At 46.3% G+C, this 21,443-nt stretch overlaps 1 protein-coding gene and 1 pseudogene across 3 annotated transcripts in view; one reads left to right on the top strand and one right to left on the bottom strand.

Moving 5' to 3' along the window:
* LRRK1 (leucine rich repeat kinase 1) overlaps positions 1 to 21,097 on the bottom strand; it is a 120,318-nt gene extending 99,221 nt beyond the window's left edge. For all 3 annotated transcript variants that reach the window (XR_003001378.1, XM_024732055.1, XM_024732056.1), the window contains exons 1-2: positions 20,965 to 21,097; positions 16,106 to 16,356 (exon numbers count right to left, since the gene is read on the bottom strand). Coding sequence is in view for 2 of the 3 variants with exons in the window: in XM_024732055.1 (XP_024587823.1) it covers positions 16,106 to 16,205 (100 nt within the window). In the remaining variant the exon portion in view is untranslated. The remainder of the gene's footprint in view (positions 1 to 16,105; positions 16,357 to 20,964) is intronic.
* LOC112390974 (60S ribosomal protein L39-like) lies at positions 223 to 2,921 on the top strand (annotated as a pseudogene).
* Positions 21,098 to 21,443: the final 346 nt, after the last annotated feature.

Here is a 21,443-nt window from a genome sequence, read left to right as displayed (position 1 = left end):
TCCAGACAGGAGACTGAGCCCTGGCTGTAGCCACAACCTCCTGCCCCAAGTCCTTAAAAGTTTTATATGTATATATATATATATATGTGTGTGTGTGTGTGTGTGTATACACATATATATATGTGTGTGTGTATACATATATATATATACACACCAAACTCAAAATGCCATGTGAACACAGAAAACAAGAAGGAGACCTAATAGGTCCAGAAACCATCGTGCATGAGGTAGGCAAGGTTCAGGAGTGCTCCAAGGCTGCCTGGAGAGCATATGGGAAGCAAGACCCCTAGAGCCACCAGCAGGGGGACTGCTCGGAGGGAAAACTCACAGTAAGCCTGTCTCCAGCCTGCGCCAGGCAGTGGGGGGAAGAGGTTTCTGCCCCCTGTGCACTAGAGAGGAAGTGTGGAACTTTAGGTGGTGGGTGACACTCAGGCAGCTCGTGGAGCCCCCCACCCAGAAGACATACTCTGGGTGCACCCCCAGGACAGTCCACTGCAGTCTCCCTGCCCCCCATCTGCAGGCTGCGTTGACCAAAACTGCGTTCACAGACAGCTATGGGGAATCCCAAACACAAAGATCAACATCCAACCATGTACCCACAAACATTTGAGGAAGATGAATGCCATAAAGGAGAAGCACCCAATTCCGATAACAGAGCCTGCAAGCAGGGCAGGAAGAGACCCCGCCCCACCCTCATCCCTACACACAGAAAGTAAAGCTAAATTGAGTTCTCTGCTTATTTAGCCAAGGACCCAGTGCCACTGGGAGCATGTTGACCCCCCAGGGCAGGAGAGGATGAGGCATATCCCACCGCAGTTCCCCCTTGGGCCTCAGAGTCCCCAAGGGGAAGTGAGCAGTTGACAGTGACAATGCTTAGGCAAGGTAGGGTCTTGCCAGATCTGAGAGCCTGTATCTCTTGCTGCACCCTTACATTACTGCTCAGTGGGAAAACCTACACAAATAACCCAGTCACCGAGATAAGGGAGTATGGACAAACTCTGGACTCTTTGGTTGATGATTAACTTGCTATCAGCAACCACTACCCTCATCTGGGAGGAAAAGACTGAATCAGTGCCTGAGCTCCCCTAAGCAGGATATCGGGTTCTGGCTTTCCAGAATCTCGGGGTCCCATCTCCATCTAGTACCAGTGTTAGTAAAGCAAGAACAAGACCCCAGAATAAATATGACTGACGTCTTGGAGAGATACAAGAGGACGCAGCATCCATACACAAGAATTGACTGAAAAGCTAGGAGATTAAAACAAAAGAGTTGATCTGTAAAACACAGTAAGTGGGTGGCAGAGCATAATGGAGAGAGCTAGAGGACAAATCAGCAACGTGGAAAACCAAGCAGAGGGTGCAGCAGCAAGACACAAAGAAGTTAAAGTACAGACAAAAAAATTAAAGAGACATGGAAGATGATCCTTGATGTTTTTCAAAACGTGTCTAATAAGAATTCCAGAACCATGTACTCAAATAAATAAGAAACATTCTCAAGTTGAAAAAAAGATGGGTCCTCAGAAGTTAGAGCATACTACTCAAGAAGTTGAAGAGGGGAGGAGTGAATTTAGGAAAAAGAAGAAAATAAAGATAAAAGCAAAAATTAATTAAATAGAGGGGCTTCCCTGGTGGTCCAGTGGTTAAGACTCTGCGCTCCCTGGAGAGGGTGTGGAGAAAAGGGAACCCTCTTGCACTGTTGGTGGGAATGTAAATTGATATAGCCACTATGGAGAACAGTATGGAGGTTCCTTAAAAAACTAAAAATAGAACTACCATATGACCCTGAAATCCCACTCCTGGGCATATACCTTGAGAAAACCATAATTCAAAAAGAGTCATGTACCATAATGTTCACTGCAGCACTATTTACAATAGCCAGGATATGGAAGCAACCTAAGGGTCCATTGACAGATGCATGGATAAAGAAGATGTGGCATATATATACAATGGAATATTACTCAGCCATAAAAAGAAACAACATTGAGCTATTTGTAATGAGGTGGATAGACCTAGAGTCTGTCATACAGAGTGAAGTCAGAAAGAGAGAGACAAATACCGTATGGTAACGCATATATATGGAATCTAAAAAAAAAAAAAAAGGTTCTGAAGAACCTAGGGTCAGGACAGGAATAAAGATGATGATGTAGAGAATGGACTTGAGGACATGCGGAGGGGGAAGGGTAAGCTGGGACAAAGTGAGAGAGTGGCATTGACATATATACACTACCAAATGTATAATATATAACTAGTGGGAAGCAGCCACATAGCACAGGGAGATCAGCTCCGTGCTTTGTGACCACCTAGAGGGGTGGAATAGGGAGGGTGGGAGGGAGACACAAGAGGGAGGGGGTATGGAGATATATGTATACATATAGTTGATTCAATTTGTTATACAGCAGAAACTAACACAACATTGTAAAGCAATTATACTCCAATAAAGATGCTAAAAAAAAAAAGAATTAACGTTCTGAGACTTACAGAAGCTTTCTAATATAATAAACCACTCCAATGTTAAACTTAAAAAAAAAAAAAAGACTCCGCGTTCCCAATGTATGGGGCCCGGGTTCCATCCCTGGTCAGGGAACTAGATCCCGCATGCCGCAACTAGGAGCCCGTATGCCACAACAAAGATCCCCCAGGTGGCAAGGAAGATCCCACATCCTGCAACTAAGACATGGCACAGCCAAAAAAAAAAAAAAAATTAATTAAATAGAAACCAGAGTTTTTGTCCGCCATCTTGGTGTGTGTGGTTAACTCTGTTCCTCACCCTGTCCTCTCCCAAGACTTTCAGGATCAAGCAATTCCTGGCCAAGAAACAGAAGCAGAATCGTCTTATTCTCCAGTGGATTCAGATGAAAATGTAATAAAATCAGGTACAACTCCAAGAGAAGACATTGGAGAAGACCCAATCTAGGTCTATAAGGAATCACACATGAAATGGCACGCGTATTTTTGCTGTATCAAGGTCATGTGCATCTTAACCATATCACTCTGAAAACCACTACTATTTGGACAGCTGGATGTGTTTTATTGGGAAAATAATTTTCCTCTTTGTTTCAATGTTTCTGCGCTAGTGGGTTGGCTCAGTAATAAATGTGAGATCTTTCGTTGGAAAAAAATAAATAGAAAGCAAAGACACTAAAAAAAGCAACAACAAAACCCAAAGCTGCTTCTTTCAAAGGACTCATGAAACAATCTTATTGACAGATTGATCAAAAAAATAAGAAACGGGGGTGGGGGGTAGCAAAAGTACGGACAATATCTGGAATGAGAAAGGAGACAAAAATATACACTAGAGAATTAAATCATGAGAGATGGCAGGTCTGGGACAGGAACTGGACCACAGGAGCCTGGAATATCTTGTCACATCAGAAAGCAAGGATGTTATCAAAGACTCCTGGGGTCATGTCAAAAGATAGAGAAACCAACCCAAAGGGGCTTCAGCTGGCAAAAGATGAATAATTTTAGCATCAGAAATAAAAAAGTAAAAATCCATGAATGAGTAATAATATTAAAAGGACACACTTTAACGGTCACCTTTGAAAGATGCTAGGGAATTGATCCATTTTCAGAAAATGAAATAATTAAAATAAGGGAAAGATTCATTCATCCTGACTTTCACATACAAACCGTATCTCAAGGTACCACAGAGTTGATGGGAGGAAGTCCTTCTTTAGAGATAGATTTCAGCTAGATGAAGAAAGAATGGTAAACTTAAAATATCACCACTTCACAACCCCAAAGAAATAACTGATATAAAGCAATGATTGATGACTGATAAAATCATTAGGTGAAAAGCTGAAAAACCATTACAACCTTTATGATGAAGTATCATGCTGACAACACCAAAAATACTGAAAAATTTGAACAGCAAAGACAGACAATTAGACATCATTTGACTCCTGTGATGAAACAATAGGAAATACACAACACTAGTTATTTAGTGTTCTTGCCAAGTCTTACTGAATGTAATCAAGCCTCTGGATCTATGGAAGCACAGAGGAGCACCACACTGGATGCAATCACCAAAATCCAGACTGTGGGAAACTAAAAAGGATAAGCAATGTGGTTTTATCAACAATTAAATTGCAAGGAAAAAGGAAGTGAGGGAGAAAGGTAGAAATTAAGAGACTCAGTAACAAACCTGATTCAAGTCAACCATTGATAAAAATAAATTATGAGACAATCAAGGGCATTAGAATGCTGACTAGATATCTGATGTTATTAAGCCCATATTTTTTACTTTAAAAAATGTATATAAAATGTACTGAGTTGGACTTTTTTAAACACTTCTTAACATATGACATTTGGAATTGGGTTCTAAATAATCTAGAGAGAAATGGAAGGGAATATGAAAAGATCAAGATTGGCTATGTGTGATAATTGCTAAAGTTGGGGCAATGGATACAGAGAGGTCCATTACAGTATTCTCTCACTTTTATGATGCGTTCAAAATTTTCCATAATATAAAAGATGGAAAAAAAACTGAGATAAAAACATAACAATTTCAAAATTCTGCCTAGGCTAAAGATTTATGAAAAGAAAAAAGCCATTTTGAATCTAGGCCTGAGAAATTGATTTCTGAGGGAAAAAAAGAGAGAGGAAACTATTTTCTCTGATTCTTTGGAAGAAAGGAAAACTGGAAAACTAGGGACCAGAGTGGGAGGGAATACTTTTCACTGTATTCCCTTTTGTACTTTTGAATTTTATATCGAGTATATGATGTATCTATGAAAACTAAATGATGTCATCTAAAAACATATTTTAAATCCTGAAGCCACTAGGAACTTTATGCTAATACATTTGAAAATCTAGATTGAATGGGTGACTATCTAGAAAAATGTATTCACAAAATTAACTCAAGAAGAAATGGAAAATTTAAATAAACCTACAGTCTTTAATGAAATGGAATCAATAATGTAAAAGTCTACCCATAAAAAAGCACCAGGCCTAGACGGTTTTATAGGTAAAAGGTTTTATCCAGCTTCTTGGAAAATAAAGCTCTTATACAGTACAAACTTAGTGTTGATTAAAAAATTAAATTACAAAAAGATTGGCACAGTATGAAAATATTTATTTTAAAATCTTAAATATGGAGACTGTTCTGAAAAGAGCAGGACTGCCCAAACGTGACTGTGGTTGCCACTCCTCAAACCTGGACAATGAGCCAGCTGAGGGATGCCCACCTCTCCCTTGGATGGATGAAGGGATGGCATCCAAGCTCAGTTTCCATGGGTCTAGTGCCTGGAGGTTCTATAACATCCCACAGCCCCAAGTGATTCCCCTATAGGCAGCCAGCACCCACCCTGCCACATCATGAAGAGGCTAGCCTCTGGGAGTGGAGATCCGTGCTGGATGCTCTGCTGGACTGGAATCCACTCCCATGCAGCAGATGCCCTGGCAAGCCTCCCTGTGAGAGGATGAGAGACTGGGGACCACAGGCAACCCATCCTGCAGACCCAGGCTTTGTGATTTCCTCTCCCTCAATGAAGCTTCTTCCTTAACCCAGGCAGGTGATGTTATAGAATTTCTGTTGACCAGAGGGGACTGCCTGGTGGGACAGAAACAATACTACGTATTTATAGGCACTGACATAATTAACAATGGTATAAAACATGGCAAAACGTCCATACTAACTTTGAATAATGGCTACCTTTGGGGGTTTATGAAGAGCAGTTACCAGGGAGAGTTCCAAAGGGGGCTCTAACTATTCTTGTCATGTTTTACTTCTTAAAATAATTGTTGAAGTGAAAATGGCTTAATATTAATATCAGTTAAATCTGAGTGTGTGTACATCCTTGATCCTTTTTCTTTTACTCCTCACATCTAATGCATTATCGATTTCTGTGGTGTGCTGTGTCAAAGATGACCACAAACTTTTGGCATTCCTTCCTTTGGGAGCCGGAATCTAATATTTCCCATCCTGCATGGAATCCGGACTTACTTTCTGACTTGTTTTGACCAACAGAGGGCGGAAGAAGCGATGAAGAGACAGTTCAGGCATAAGCCTTAGTAAGGCCTCAGAGTTTCTGCTTCTGAGCTCTGGGAATTCAACTGCTAAGCTGTATACAGGCTGGGGGTGGACGTCTGGATGAGCATGTGGGAAGAGCAGTCACGGTGAGGAGCACCGAATTATCAGACATGGGAGTGAGGCAAGAAGAACCACCCGCTGAGCCCTGCTGATTCCTGACTCACAGAATCCCGGGAAACTATAAACTGCTGTGGTTTTAAGCCAGTGAGTTATGCAGTAGTTTGTTACATAAGTCCTCAGAAAAGATTCCCACTCCAACCTCTTCTTCCTTTCCTGCCCCACCGTCCTGGGCTACCCTGGGCCTTCTTTCCAGAGCTCTGGTAACAGCCTTCTAGTTGATTGCAATTTTCCCTAATAATGCTTTGAATCCTATAATTATTGGTTTATCTGGAATTCATTATAAAAATGTTTATTTTAATCAATGAATTTGCATTAAGAAATAAATTAAGAAATTAACTGAGAAGATAGTAAGATTGATATCAAAATAAAATAAATGCCTATTAGGATCCTCAAGAGAATTCAAGAAGACACTGCATATATGTGACAGGAACAGAATGCTATGAAAAGAAACAATCAAGAATAGGAAAGAGCTTCTGGAAGTTAAGAAGGGCTGGAAAACCTGAGGGAAAAGATAAGCAACAGGAGTTCCAGAAAAGCAAACAAACCAAAACAATAAAGAGAAAAAGCAGAGGAAGATAATACTATCAATGAAAATACAAGGACTTTTCCAGGCCTGAAAGGGATAAATTGTTGACCTACCCTGTACCAAGCAGCATGAAGGATAAAGACCCTCACCCAGGTCTTTTGTTATGAAATTTCAGAAGACCAGACATACAGGGAAGATTCTAAAGGCTTCTAGAGAGGAAAAAACAAGTCACCCACAAAGCGATGAGAATCAGACCACATCAGAGGACAACAGAGCAGGCTCTTCCAAGGTCTAAAGGCAAATGATTTCCACTTGGGATCACGGCGAAGACCAATGGAAGATGCTTTCAGGAAAACCGAGTCTCACATGTGCCACCACAGCCCTTTCTGAGTTTCCTTACTCATGTGCTCCAGGCAAATGAGGGCTCAAAATAAGAGTTCTGGGCTTCCCTGGTGGTGCAGTGGTTGAGAGTCTGCCTGCCGATGCAGGGGACACAGGTTCGTGCCCCGGTTCGGGAAGATCCCACATACCGCGGAGCGGCTGGGCCTGTGAACCATGGCCACTGAGCCTGCGTGTCCGGAGCCTGTGCTCTGCAACAGGAGAGGCCACAACAGTGAGAGGCCCACGTACCGCAAAAAAGTTAAAAAGTAAAAAAAAATAAGAGTTCTGAGTAAGAGGTGGGAACCAGGTGGAGGTAAAAAGTAGGCAAGAGGTGTGCGTCTCCTGAGCCCCACAGAACATGGATGACACTGAGTCCCCAGGCCAAGTCATAGCAATGAGAACATATCATTTAATGTTGCAAAAGCAACCCAGAGATGAGTCCACACTGATAGAATTAAGTGGGAGGGAGCATCTGGGAGGTGTGGTGCAAGGGGAAAGAAATAGTCCTCTATCGTGGCAGGCAGGCAGGCAGGCAGCAGACTCTGTCTCAACGGATGGAGCAAGAGAAATGTGCAGGCATATTCTTTATGTAGAGAAATGGTGATGACCTGAAGAACTAGAACCAGAAACAGGAAATAGAGACACTTTTGGGAGCTGCCGCTGGGGCTTTGCCTTATAGTCCATATGTATCACTTGCTTCCTTAACTAGGGCTGTGTATTACTTTGATAATTTTTAATGTGCTTACTCTTTGATCCTGCCATTCTGCTGGGGTATACTCAACTCTTATGGTAAGAAGCAAAATATGGAAAGAATCTAAAGGCACCTTAATAGCAGATTGATTAAATAAATGTTGTTGTATTTACACTATGGAACTTGATGCAAATGAAAAAGACTCCATCACTCAAGTAAACAAAAGTTGCACAATGCATGTACAATTGAATGTCATGCATGTAAACCCAGAAATATACACAAAAAAGAATTGTGTGTGTATGGACATGAGTGTAGGAAGAGGATGGAAAAGAAACACACTCAGCTAACAGTGGTCACCTGGGCAGGATGGCATTTGATTTTATATGAGAATGTGTGTGATTACACACAAGTAACTTTTTCATAACTTCGGGGAGGCCCCTGCCCGCTATCAGGCAGGGGTTCTTTGCTTGTTTTTTGCTTTTGAACCCAGAAGTGCTGGTGATGTTTGCATGGGGACACGGGTGACCACCCATTGGAGGCTTTTGATTCTGAGAGCAGAAGGGAGGGGTGCAAACAGCCTGAAGGGTCTGCCCTGGCCTCTTCTACCTCTAACTCCCAGGTGTAGGCCACTTGTGACCACCCACCTGTCTAAGAGCTCACAGGGCCATCTGAAGTCCAAAATGAGCTACTAAAAGGAACTTGAAGAGTGTCATTCTTGAATACAAAATGTATTCAAATTCTAACCTCAAATTTGCATCATCACTTGGTTCTACATTCAAAATAATGGACTAAATTTTTCAATGCCTTTAAATATCTCTATGTGCTGAAAAATTCAAAGTGCCCCAACTAAGTTATTTTTGGCTTTGGTTCTCCTGAAATGAATAGGTAAGCAATTGATTTTAAACCAACACCTGGTGACATGCCTGGCCACTGGATGCTGGACAATGTAGATGACATAAAAGCTGCGAGGCATAAACATAGCAAGAATTAGCAAAATGAAGTACAGTCCTAAAAAGTTATTTACAATTGAAAATATAATTTCTAACTAATGTGTGATTCCTTCTATAACATCAGGGTTATGGGCTTAGGAAGGGTTGTACTGCTTGAGATGTACACTTCTGTTTTTTGCTTTTTTATCTTTTATTCTTTATAACAAATGTCAATAAATAGCAAGATGGTTAAGTAGAATCTGGAGGAACTGAACACAGGGGTGGCTAGGATGGTGAACAGACTCAGAACTGGGAATTCTAAGGAATATTGGAAGCCCCTATTTTCATTCATCAGAGTTCCTGAATATGTGTGTGAAATCAATATACTAGAGTTTGGACTTAAATGTTATCGGGTGTGATAATTTATATGTTATTTAGTTCTCTCAATTCCCAGAGTTAAAGAATTTCATAAAAATCCCAGTTATGGCTTCTTCAGAGTCTGGCTGATGTGGACCAGGAAACCAGGGAAGTGGGAGAAAATCCTTATCCCTCTGCACTGGGGCCTGGGGACGTCCACGCAGGCACCTGCTCACAGGCCACTGACCTCTTCGTGGAGGCCAGGGCACAGAGCTGGAAAGAGAATCTCCTCTCCTGGCCACTGAGTAGCTGCCCTGGTGAAGGAGTCAGGGGCAAATGTGGGGAATGGGAAGGGGAAGGTCGGCTGAGGCCCTGGGTGAACTTCAGGCTCTGGCCACCTAGAATGGGGTGGGGGGATGGGGCGCTCCAGAGAGCCCCCACACACAGGGTGGAGGGAAGGGGTGGGAGGCTGCTCTCCCCTTGGGCCCAGGTGGTCATGGCCTAACGGTTAGTCCACAGACTAAAAGGCAAAAGCTTGGTGATATCCAAGTGAAATGTGTAACGTTGCGGGCTGCCTGCTCTTGAAGGCAGTGGGATGGTTTGCTCAGCCTAAAAAGGAATCCACAGGGAGGGCAACGCATCAAAGTTAGTTATTTCAAGAAAGGGGTTAAGGGATGCCAATCAGCCTAGGCAGGTGGAGCTAGAGGCAGTGGAGACAGGACTGGCCTCTGCAGCAGCACACACTTCCCAACAGAGCAGCCCACAGAAAGGCTGGAATATTCAAGAAGGAGTCAGCTCCCTGTTGCTAGAAGTAAGCAAGCATATTCCGAACAAATAATCAGATGATCTAAGCCTCAGATTTAGGTTAATGTTAAAAGCCCCATCAAACCCAGAGCTTCTGTCATTGGGCAGGACTTTGCAGGCATGAAGCACAGCTGTGTTAACTGCTCCCACATGGATGGATGCCCATGGCCATTTCTCCTGTGACCTAGGCCACCACACAGCTTCCCTCCTCTTCACCTCTCTCAGTAAGGGATTCCTTACTGGACAATGGCTACGGTCCCTGGGGGGGCCCAGTGCTGCTCCTGCAGCCAGGCTGGAGAGGGCACCCTGCTGACCACAGTCCTAGCAAAGCCGTGTCCTCCCAGCAGGCATGAGCAGGACACCAAGTCCAGGAACAGCTTAACATGTGGGCTGGTGGTTACACTCTGAAAGGCACACAAAACGATGGATCTGCCCCTTGTAGGAGTTCCTACAGTGGCTCACTAAGAAAGCATGCTGCCACTGGAGGGGCACTTCCTAGTCACGCTATTTCGTATTTCTATTTCTGGAAAGCAGGCAGAGCCCCCACTCGGGCAAATCTACTTGGCTCTTGTATTAAAAAGTTATTTTCAAAACAGATCTGAAAAAGCCAAAGGAAGAAGAAGCTATGTAAAAACCTAGGATTTGAAGGCCTTCTGGAATGTTCCTTCTCCTTCTTTGGTCCATGCTGTGAGAGGCAGGCAGCGGAAGTCAGGACCACTCACAGAGAGGTGGGGGATGTGGACCACCTCAGGTGATGTCTGTCCAAGCGCCTCTCACCCTTGGTGAGATCCTGAAGAGTCTCACCAAGCGTTCTTAGCCTGAATTATCTAGAAGTTTCCTCACTTCTCTGCTCCCCAGGAGCCTTACCTCAGCTGACAGGACAGGTTTTTCCACTCTGACTGGTGTGAGACGGATGTGGAAGAATGTCTAATGATATGTTTGTCAAACTGGCTGGGTCCGCAGTCCTGGCCCAGTATCTCACTGACCCTCGTTCTCTCAGCTAACACACTCTGAACCCATCCATGTGCTCTCAACATTCCTCCTGCACCGAAGCCCAGCTGAATGCTGATAGTACTAATAAGGTTGTAATACACCTTTCTGGGGCACAACTGTGCTGCACAAACATAGAACAGGCACACATAGCCCACATGGCACCACAGGCAGTTGGAGAAGCACTCACATATTCATGGGTGCTGAAAGGGTTAACCATTCTCAACCAGCACAAGGTGAATTGTGTAAGTCAAAACAGGTAGAGGCACCAACAAACACACCCAGTACACACACACACACACACACAAGACCACTACCAAAAGCCCAAAGGTAAAAAGTTAGTTTTTTACTCATTTTATGAAAGTTTGGATCTTTTCCTAACTCTACTTGGAAGTATAATGATAACATTATTTCCAAAGCATGGTATCTTCCAAGGATTTTTAAAAGGTGAGAGAGCTGCTCCTACATTGAGAATAACTTGGGTATCCACTGGTCCTCTTTCTGACAATCAGTTTCCCTCAGGCAGTGCTGCGAATCAGGTCTGTAACGGTCATCCCTGGGGTGAGGCTGGTGGACTGGGGGGAAGGGGAGGGGAGGCATGACTCCTCTGGGGAGAAGGTGGGGCAGAAAAAAATCCAGCTCATCCAATGGGGACAGAACTCAGAGGGTGGGCCCCATGGGAAGCACAGCTGCAGGTTCCTGGAGTCAAATATTGCCCCATTTAATCCAGAAAGAAATTCGTGGGAAAGAGGCCAGTTAAAGCAAATTTGATCTTGGAAATGAGCACCCAACGAGGGAGGAGGTACGCAGGTTGGATCCTAATCACAAAACTTCCATACTTAAAGAGAAAACAATTTTTAAAATAAGTTGCAATATTATTCTCTGGTTGCAAAAGTAATGCAAAACAACCACAAAAGAATGCATGCACATTGTATCCCTATGGGTAAGCAAAGAGCAGTGGCTATAATCCCCAGTGACTGTGCTACTCTTTGAGTGTCACCTGCTCCCAGGCTATGGTCTTGGTGTATATAGTTCTATTTTGTGAAACTGAAATCCAACATGCGATATTTTAAAATTGGGCCCACAGAGCTCCGCGGTCAAGGTGAAGATCAGCGGTGGGATTCACCACCCCCACCCCTCCACGACTGCCCATCAAAGCAACTCCACTGTTATAGCTGTTATGTGGGCTGGGGCTCCAGGTAAAGTTTCATGAGAGAAAAGCTCTGTGGGCTGCTTAAATAAATAAATAGAAATACATAAATAAGATACCATTTTAAAGTACTGAAGCCCACCCACTCCTATCATGGTACATGAATGATGGACAACAATCCTCCCCCTCTGCCTGAATCCACAGCCTGGCTGTGGCCTCCTCGTGCAGGGAGCTCTTCACTTGGGCTCCTCCATGTGACTTTCTTTGGCCAAGGGCAGAGGCATGGAGGCGACAGCGTGCCACGCTGAGCCTAGGCCTTAAGAGACATGGAATGTTTTTGCTTTCCCCGCTTGTACCTCTGCAACTGGCAGGGAAGAAGGTGCCCTGCCAGCCTGCTGGTCTCAGGAGGTTAGGAGCCACATGAAGCAGAGTGCAGACTGCAGCACACAGCAGAGACCCCCCAGACCCCTGCTGGCCAGGAGGCCAGAAATAGATGCTGATTGGCACATCCCACTAAGATTCTGTGTCTGTCTGGATCAGGGTTCAGAGAGGCTGAGCCACTCAGCTGAGGTCACCCAGAACTAAGAATTGAATGCAGGCCTAATACCCCACAGACAGGCTCTTGAGCCCTCATCACACTGTGTGAGTCCCAGAAGTGTCTTCCCACCCCTTCTCACTCAGTGAAAGGAAACAGTCATAAACCGGCTGTGGGGTTCTAAACAAGACAGTGACAGAAGTACACATCACTCTAGGTTATAGGTAGTTAGTAGTGGCTCCTTAATCCAGAGCCCAGGTAATGGATTCAGCATTCCCAGTACCCACACAGGTCCCCGTGGTGTCACTGTCTTCCCCTAGACCTGGCAGGAAAGCAGGGTGGGTCCTCTGCTGCCCTCATTCACTGCTCTCAGGTGAGCTGAACGGTAGCTGCAAGAGGCCAGGAGGGGCCTGATGTCGGGCTACTAAGCCATGTAAGCAGCCTGCTGCCAGCAGGAGGGGAGTGTTGTAGGGTTTCATCTCTGGGGGTCCTAGGGCAAGCCCTCCACACTCAGCTCCTTGGCTACCACCTATGGGACCTTTCAACTCTTGAAGAATGGGCATAAATTTGTATTTTCTTCATAATTTCCATAATGCTGAGCCATAGGACAGAATTTTACAATGTATTTCAGGTCACTTTTTTCTCATCTTCTTCAACTCTGTGTTTATGTGTTTTCTTCCGTGCATAAACACATCCCTGAGCATCAGGGTTCACAAGACACCACCTCCCCTGTCGGCACCTTCCAGCCCTAAGCAGTAGAACAGTACCAGTGGGGGCTGCACAATTCCCATAGGCTCCTCAAGCCTTGTGTGTGTCCTGAGGCTCAGCCAGAACAGGGAGGTGCGGAGTCCAGAGATTCCACTGGGGAAAGAGGCCCCTGAGGCAGAAAAGACCATTCTGAGCCTGCTCCCTCCCACCTGGTGATCACAGCTGTCAGGGAGAGGCAACTGGCTGTAGGAGTAGTGTAAAGTTCAGATCCAGACCTCAAAGGAGGAAAATGAGGGCTAGGAGTGTCAACACTTTGGCCTCTCATGCACATGAACATTCCCTGGTCATTGTCCTACCTCAGGCCTGGAGGCAGGGCTGGTTCCAGGTCTGTCCAGGGTCCCTTGACCCAGGTCCCCAGGAACTGTAAGAGTCAGTGAGGATTCCTGGGCACCTTGAGGTCTCAGCCTTGCCTCTCTGTTGGTGGAACACTGGCACGACCTGGGAGCCTGTTAGAAATGCAAATTCTCGGTGCCCCCAGACTCACAGGATGAGAATCTGCATTTCACCAAGATCCCCAGGGGACTGGAGTATATACTGCAATTTGAGAAATGCTGCTCTAATTTGCTGGTCCAAATCATTTAGACCAGTTGATTCTCACCCCCAGCTGCACAGTAGGATCGTGGAGGTGGGGAGGCAAGAACTTTTAAAAAATACCCCCAGGATGCTGCTCCAGTGGAGCTGGGGGTGCCTGTGCACTGATAGCTTTAGGCACTGCCCAGTGTTTCTGGGGGCCAGGGTGGAGATCCACCGCTCTTTACCAGGATGAGGACGGGGCAGAGTCTCCTCTGGGGCTTTTTCAGATGACACAGCCACCCACCCAGTGAGCCCCAGAAGGACCCAGCATCCCTGCCCCCACCATCATTCCTCCGGATTGCTGAGGAGAGGCAGATGGGATACTGCAGCTGAGAGTGCCCTGGAAGGAGGTTCTACCCAAAATCAGGAATAGCATTCCACGCACGTCACCTTGATCTCATGCTAATAAGACACGGCCTTCCTAACAAGCAACTGAAAAAAGGCATACATCCAGGGCTTCCCTGGTGGCTCAGCGGTTGAGAGTCCGCCTGCCGATGCAGGGGACACGGGTTCGTGCCCCGGTCCGGGAAGATCCCACGTGCTGCAGAGTGGCTGGGCCCGTGAGCCATGGCCGCTGAACCTGCGCGTCCGGAGCCTGCGCGTCCAGAGCCTGCGCGTCCAGAGCCTGCGCGTTCAGAGCCTGTGCTCCGCAACGGGAGAGGCCACAACAGTGAGAGGGCCGCGTACCGCAAATAAACAAAAAAAGGCATACATCTGAAAAAACAAAAAGAAAACCTTTCAAAAAGTGCAAGTCAAACACTCTGGGAACATTTAGTGCTGGACAATGTCAAGAAGCAATTCTTTTCTCATTTCATAATCTGACTTATGTGTAAAGAAATCTTTCAGAAATATCACCTTAGTTAGACTTTGGGCATTTTCGATGGAGAAAAAACAATAAGTAACTGAACAAAATGTCTACTGAGCCAGGTACAACATTGAATCGCTAACTCCACAGAGGTACAAACCCACAGGTCCTCTCAAATCCCGCAGGATGACCTATACTTTGAGGATGACAGTCCAGGGCTAAGACAGGGTTCAAAGGGCAGTTCTGCCCATTACAGGTTGTTGACCCTGACCAAGTTTCTACATCTCTCTTATTCTCATGTTCCTCAGTTATAAAATGGGGATAGAAGTACCATTTATAGGTTGTCGTGAGGATTAAATGAGGTTATTTCCTAAAACACCAAACCCAGTGCCCCATATGTACTAAGGGCTTAACAAATATTTATTGTTAATGATATCAATGATATCCTATTTGGGATAAAAGTGATGCAACTCTGGTGAACAATCCAGCAATATGTGTAAAGAGACTTAAAAACATTCAAATCTAATAGTCCTGTTTCTGTAAATCTATCTTAAGGAAATAATCTCAAAACCATGTATAAAAAGATGGGCATGGAATGATTTTGGTCTGAGTCAGCAACTAGAAGCAACACAGGGCTTCCCTGGTGGTGCAGTGGTTGAGAGTCCGCCTGCCGATGCAGGGGACACAGGTTCGTGCCCCAGTCCAGGAAGATCTCACATGCTGCAGAGAGGATGGGCCCGTGAGCCATGGCCGTTGAGCCTGTGCGTCCGGAGCCTGTGCCCCGCAACGGGAGAGGCCACAACAGTGAGAGGCTCGCGTACCGCAAAAACAAACAAACTAGAAGCAACACAAATGTCCCAAAACATCCAGTGGGAGAGTAAGAATTAGGTCAATCATTTTGCACAGTGCACCCAAATAAGATATTTCCCTGGATCCCACAAGCTAGGTGACTGACACAAAGTTAGGGGAAAAAAGTAGGATACTGAAGTATATATAGTATAATAAGTAAATAAGTTAAAACAAAGTCCCTGCAGCCCAGAGAAGCTGACTAGAAGACAACATACCTAGATATTAACTGCCCACTGCCCATGGCAGTGGGACTCTGGGTGATTACTCTTTCTACTTCTTTTTTCTTTTTTCAATTTTTCTTTAATAAACGTATTATTTGTATAGTGAGAACACAAAACCAAATCCCCATTAAAAAAAATCTTTTTAACAAACATGAAATGATGCCCTGATTCTTAAGATCCATATAAATCTTAAGTCCACATAAATTTTGCCCCATGGCTCCTTCAATGTTTAGAATTTTAGTGAGAATCCCACGATATATTTTATATTGAAAAACCATACAATTCATCAAATAATTGGCAATTTATATCCTTTGGTTGAGAACCCATTGTTCGTACGTAGAACATGCAAAGCAGGCTTGGCCAGCCCTGCCCTTACCGCTGTTATGGGTCTCCATGGCGTGTCCTGGACACACGGCTGACCCTTCTGGCCCCACACACCAGTACATGCTGGGTGGTCGCCGAGACATTCCAACCATCAAGCCTCGAGGTGGCCGCTCTCCCCAGTCAGTTCCCGCAGTGGTCACAGCAGCCGCGGCTCCCTGAGGGGTGGACTAAGTCATGGCTTATAGTCCAGGGTGGACCAAGTCACAGACACAGCGTCATGGCTGAGTGGAAAGCTGTCTCGTCCTAGTGGTGAAAAAACATCAAGTCAGAAAGCTTTTCTTAACTGTCAAGTCACTTCCTGCACCCAAGCACATACTTATTTATACGGTCACGTAAATACGCATTGGTGCTCCCCCTCCCCCTTTTTGCAACACTTCTCTTAACATTCCATCTATCCAGTCACACCCGGTCAGATGGTGGCAATGAAAAGACAGAGCACCCCCACCCCACCTCACAGCTGGGCTCCAATCTGCCCAGCTTCTCCAATCTGCCTGAGAAGAGTCCGGGTACTCCAAACAACTGTAGAACACCTACTGGTAAAGGGCTCAATCACTGCTCCATCTACACATATTCATAGTCACCGGCACGGTGACACCAAGACAACCAAATGAGGCTCCTTCCTTGCAGGGCTCATGCTCCAGTTGGGGTGGGGCAGACACACACATACACAAAACAAGGCTTCCCTTTGCCCAGAACAGACTCTCCCGGAAGCCCAGAGGTGGGCACGTAATGACAAAGAGGTAAGCACGCAGCAATCTCAAAGGAAGGGTCTGGAAGGCACTGGTACCGGTTATGAACCCAAGTCAGTTTGAGCCCTGGGAGATAACAGAAAGGGGCTTCCTACATTCTACCTGCCCCCACCACCCCAGGGGATCTTTGGCAATGTCTGGAGGCATTTTTGGTCGTCACCTCTGGTGGTGGGGGTGCTTAAAGGCATTTAGCAGGTAGCAGCCAGGAACACTGCTGAACATCCTACAGCACACAGGACAGCCGCTCACAGCCGAAAATTATCCAGAGAAACTCTGAGTTAGATTAAGACACATCTCCTAAGACTAAGGAGACTGTGATGAGGCAAGTCACTGCTCTCACATGCTGGGCTCCCACTGACCTTGGGTCCCTGACACAAGGACACAGGCTGCTATGCTGATCAAATGACCAGAAGCACCTTGAGGGTGAGATCCAAGCTCAACTTGGCAGGGCCCAGGGTGAAACACACAATGGGAAGGGATGACCATATGAAATGCATGTGTCTCTCCCAGCATTCATGTGGAGTCTATAGTACAGACATAAAAAGTATGGTGTAATTAGCAGCTGTTCTCTGAGATAGACAACTCTGAATTAGAGGGTGATAGTGTAGTCCAAAAAGAAAATTAAGGTCATGTAAATGATGCCTAAGACAACATCATCTATTAAAAACAGACATGCACCCAGGCAACTTTTCCCAGTTGCTGTGAGATTTCCAGCAAGGTCAAGTTTCTGCAGATACTTTCTACAACAGGACTGGAGGTGGTTCTTACTTGCAATAATAGTGGGAGGACTGGGAAGCCAGCAGGGTCTCCCACCTGCCCTCTGATTAACAAGCTCAGAAGGGGACTTCCCTGGTGGTCCAGTGGTTAAGACTCCCCATTTCCAATGCAGGGGGCATGGGTTCAATTCCTGGTTGGGGAACTAAGACCCCACATGCTACACAGAAAAAAAAACCCCAAAAAACACAAGCTCAGAAAATCAATGCTGGAGGGCAGACCCACTGTCTCCCCAGTGAGCAGGTTCTAGAAGGTACCCTGAACAGGGTGGGCACTGAGTAAGCTCTGGAACAAGGCTGTGAGAGCACCGGAACTTTCTCATCTTAGAGCCTGGAAATCAGGCCCCTGGCCCAGGTGGTCTGTACTCTTATAGGCAAGGGGAGGTGGGGCTGGGAAAGCCCTGAACCAGAGGTCTTGCCCTTTGTGAGCCTGCACCTTTCCGAACTAAAGAGCAAAAGGTTTAGAGAAACCACACTTGGGAAAATCCATGTTTGAAGTTTGGGAGCCTGAAAAGTCCAAGAAGGAAGGAAGGAATGATCAATCTGGACACTACTTAGGAGACAATCAAAGCTTTGTAAATTGCAAAACCTGGAAAATCAACTTGAGAGGGGACAGGGAGAAGTAGCAAAACAGAATCTCCATTTTAAAATAAAGGCTCCAAATCACACAGCAACATTCAGAAACGAAGGCGCACAGTTGTTATCTGCTTTCAAACGCCTCTCAATATCAGCTACAAATTATACCCAACAACACCTAAAAAATCCAAACGCTAGTAGATGTTCCTTCTGAAAACAGAAGTGTCTTACCATATATGTTTTTAAGTTAAAAAAAAAATCTTAAGAATATTTTAGGCCAACCTTCACCCAGCCATTTTGTTCCCCTTTTCATTTTCAGTTTCCTTTTGAAAATCATTTTACCAATGGAGGATTTTGCCACTGGAACAGTTTTTCAGTTATAATTTGTATTTTGGCTTAGACTCTAAGGTAGAAGTTTTAAGATGAAGTAACTCAAGTTTTGCTCAATCTTTGCCCTCTAAAGGATCTTTGCTTCTTCCTGCTTCTTTTGGGTTCCGATCAATGCAACAAATAATGGTTGCAAGTTACATGTTTTCTTTACATTATAGTATATATATCCTAAAGAGGGTTTCAGGAAGTGTCCTGCAATAGTAATTATTTTAATAATTTTTAAAACCTCACCATTGATGGGAAAGAAAAAAAGCAACCTGATATTCCTTCTACAAATGTTTTTATTGGGACCTTTCCATAGGGAGTGAGCTTCATGAGTTCATGAAACTTACAGCTGGTGGGGAGGACACAGTTAAGTAAGTAAACTTTCTGACATGGAAGAAACATCCTGAACCTGCTCAGTTGTCTTTTCAGGAGGCTTGGAAAGGGCTGCCACTGCCAAAGAGCTGGAAGACACTTGCAAATGAAATGTGTTAGAAATGTTCTTATCATCCAGCTCTTTTTTGAAAAGACTGGTCGAGCTGGTTGGTGCATAGTCTTTGCACTATTGGCATCCCTTGACCAATATTGGTTTGCCTACAAAACGTGTTTAATGCATTTGTGGACATCAAAATACTACAGAGCTACAAACCAGAGAAATGTGTAGTTCTCAATCCCAGATGAGAACAGAAGCCCTTCATGAGTCTAAAGTCACAAATAAGTTAAGGCTGTCCATTCACCATTCAGTCTCTATACCTGCATGCATTTGGTGCCTCCTGGACAACTCTGGGAGTAAAGATGAAACAGTGAGCAAGGTAGGCACATAGGAAGAGTCTCTGACACCTGGAGTGCCAGTAGAGACTTCCAGGTAAGTTAAAGGAGTAATTAAACAGATAAAGTAGGAACACAGACAGTGGCAACCCAAAGGACATAGAGAGAGGGATGTGAGAGTGAGGCTGGGTTTGGCGAAGGTGGCTGTCTGGCTGGGTGGGGCAATGGCCAGGTGGTCTGAGATGGCAGAGGCCAGATCAATTGGGGGATATGCAGGGAAGGAGTTCTTCTGGATTTCATGCCAAGCACAAGAAGAAGCTATTGAAGGGTTCCAAGCAGAGGACAGACACTCTCTAATTTACCTTTTTTCAAAAAATAAATTACTCTGGCTGCCAAACAGAGAATGGGGGTGGGGTGGGGGACGGGAAGTACTGCAATTGTACAGGAAAGAGAAGCTAGTACCTTGCACTAGGCAGGGTGGTGAGAAGGAAGGGAATGGATCTGGACATATGTGAGAAGTAGACCCAACAGGGCTTGCTAACAACTGAATTCAAGGGACGAGGGAATGGGATGGAAGACAGCTCCCACGTTTTTTATCTGAGCATCTGCGTTTACTACGGGCCACTCCCTGAGGTGTGGAAGCCTGGGGGAGGGAGAGGTTTGGCAGATCCCCAAACCTCCTGTAGGGACACATTAGGTGTGGGGTTTGTACGTTTTTAACTTAATTTTTTATTCTTCCAGGACATAAACAAAGATAAGTCAGACCACAAAAGGAGTTGAATGTTAAACATTTTTCAAAATCTTGTATATTCTAGTTGCCCCTTTAATGCCCGAGGAATTTGAATACAATGGGAGTGAGTAGCAAACTCTCAAAACAGTGCATTTGGTGAGAGGCTCGCTAAAAACAAAACTGCACGCTCCTGTTTTTATACTTCTCTGATCCTTGCAGGGGGATGTGCTTGTGGGAGAAAAACTTCATGGCCTCAGAACGTGAAGGAGCAGGGTGGACCGACCGCAGAGATCCCTATACTCCGCCGTTACCATCTCCCTCCGACCCCAGCCTTCCCCCACCCCCGACCGCGCTCATCTGCGCCCCCGCCTTGGAAGGTCGGCCACAGAGACCACCAAGGAGATGGCGGGTTTTATCCGGACCCTCGGGCGAGAAGCGTGCACCGGACTTTCCGAAGAGGGCGAAGGCGCTCGGCCGTCTTGCATTGCCAGGCCGTGCCGGCAGACAGCCTCCCGGGCAGTGCCTCTCCGACACCCACACCCTCAGACTCACACTCCCGCACACACGCGCGCTCGCACGGCCCGCTCCAACTTGAAGCAAGGGGTTTTCTCCCAAAGTGGAGGAAATGTGTAGACGTCCTGGTGTATTTTCCTTTTGTTGCTTGGTGTCTGCTCCCCCCGCCCCGGTGCCGTCCCGCGAGGCCTCGGGTTCCCCGCCTGGGCCCACACACCCGGCACCCCGCGAGCGCGGCGGGAGGCGGCGAGGCCGTGAGCCCAGGATCGCCCCGCGCCCCGGGCCTGGACTGCAGGGCCCAGGGCTCCACGCGGGGTCGCAGCAGGAGGTGGCGGGTCCACGACGGGGCGCGGGCCGGGTCAGCACTTACCTGAGGCGACTGCGGGCAGGGCCGCGGGCGCCTGGGACGCGGGGCTGCGCGCGGACCGGGAGGACAGCGGCGGATCGGGGCCGGGCAGCCCCTCTGCCCTCCGCCCCTGCGCCTCGGGCCGCGCGCCGGGGCCGGGCCGGGCCAGACGCACTTCCTCAATCCTGAGGAGGGCGGGCGGCGGGCGGCGCGAAGAGCGAGCGGGGCGAGGGTCAGCCGCTGAGAGGCCGCCCCACAATGGGCACGAGGAGTCCCTGCGGCCGCCAGCCTCAGTTTCCCTCACCGTAAACCCCGAGTGATCACACTCACTGCTCCCGCCCGGGTGACCACAGGGCCCGCGGGAGACCTTCTAGCGCGAGGTCTCCTCCAAGTTTGGGTACCCTGCTCTCCACGCGGGGCAGGAGCAGCGGTGAGATTGGTTGGTTTTCGGCTCAACCCAGCTTTCCCTGCCCCTCTGTTCCGCTCAGCAGCAAGATTCGCTG

This window comes from Neophocaena asiaeorientalis, unplaced genomic scaffold, assembly GCF_003031525.2.
Source record: "Neophocaena asiaeorientalis asiaeorientalis breed wild unplaced genomic scaffold, Neophocaena_asiaeorientalis_V1.1 scaffold362, whole genome shotgun sequence".
Lineage (NCBI taxonomy): Eukaryota > Metazoa > Chordata > Mammalia > Artiodactyla > Phocoenidae > Neophocaena > Neophocaena asiaeorientalis.
This window is presented reverse-complemented; position numbering and strand designations above follow the sequence as displayed.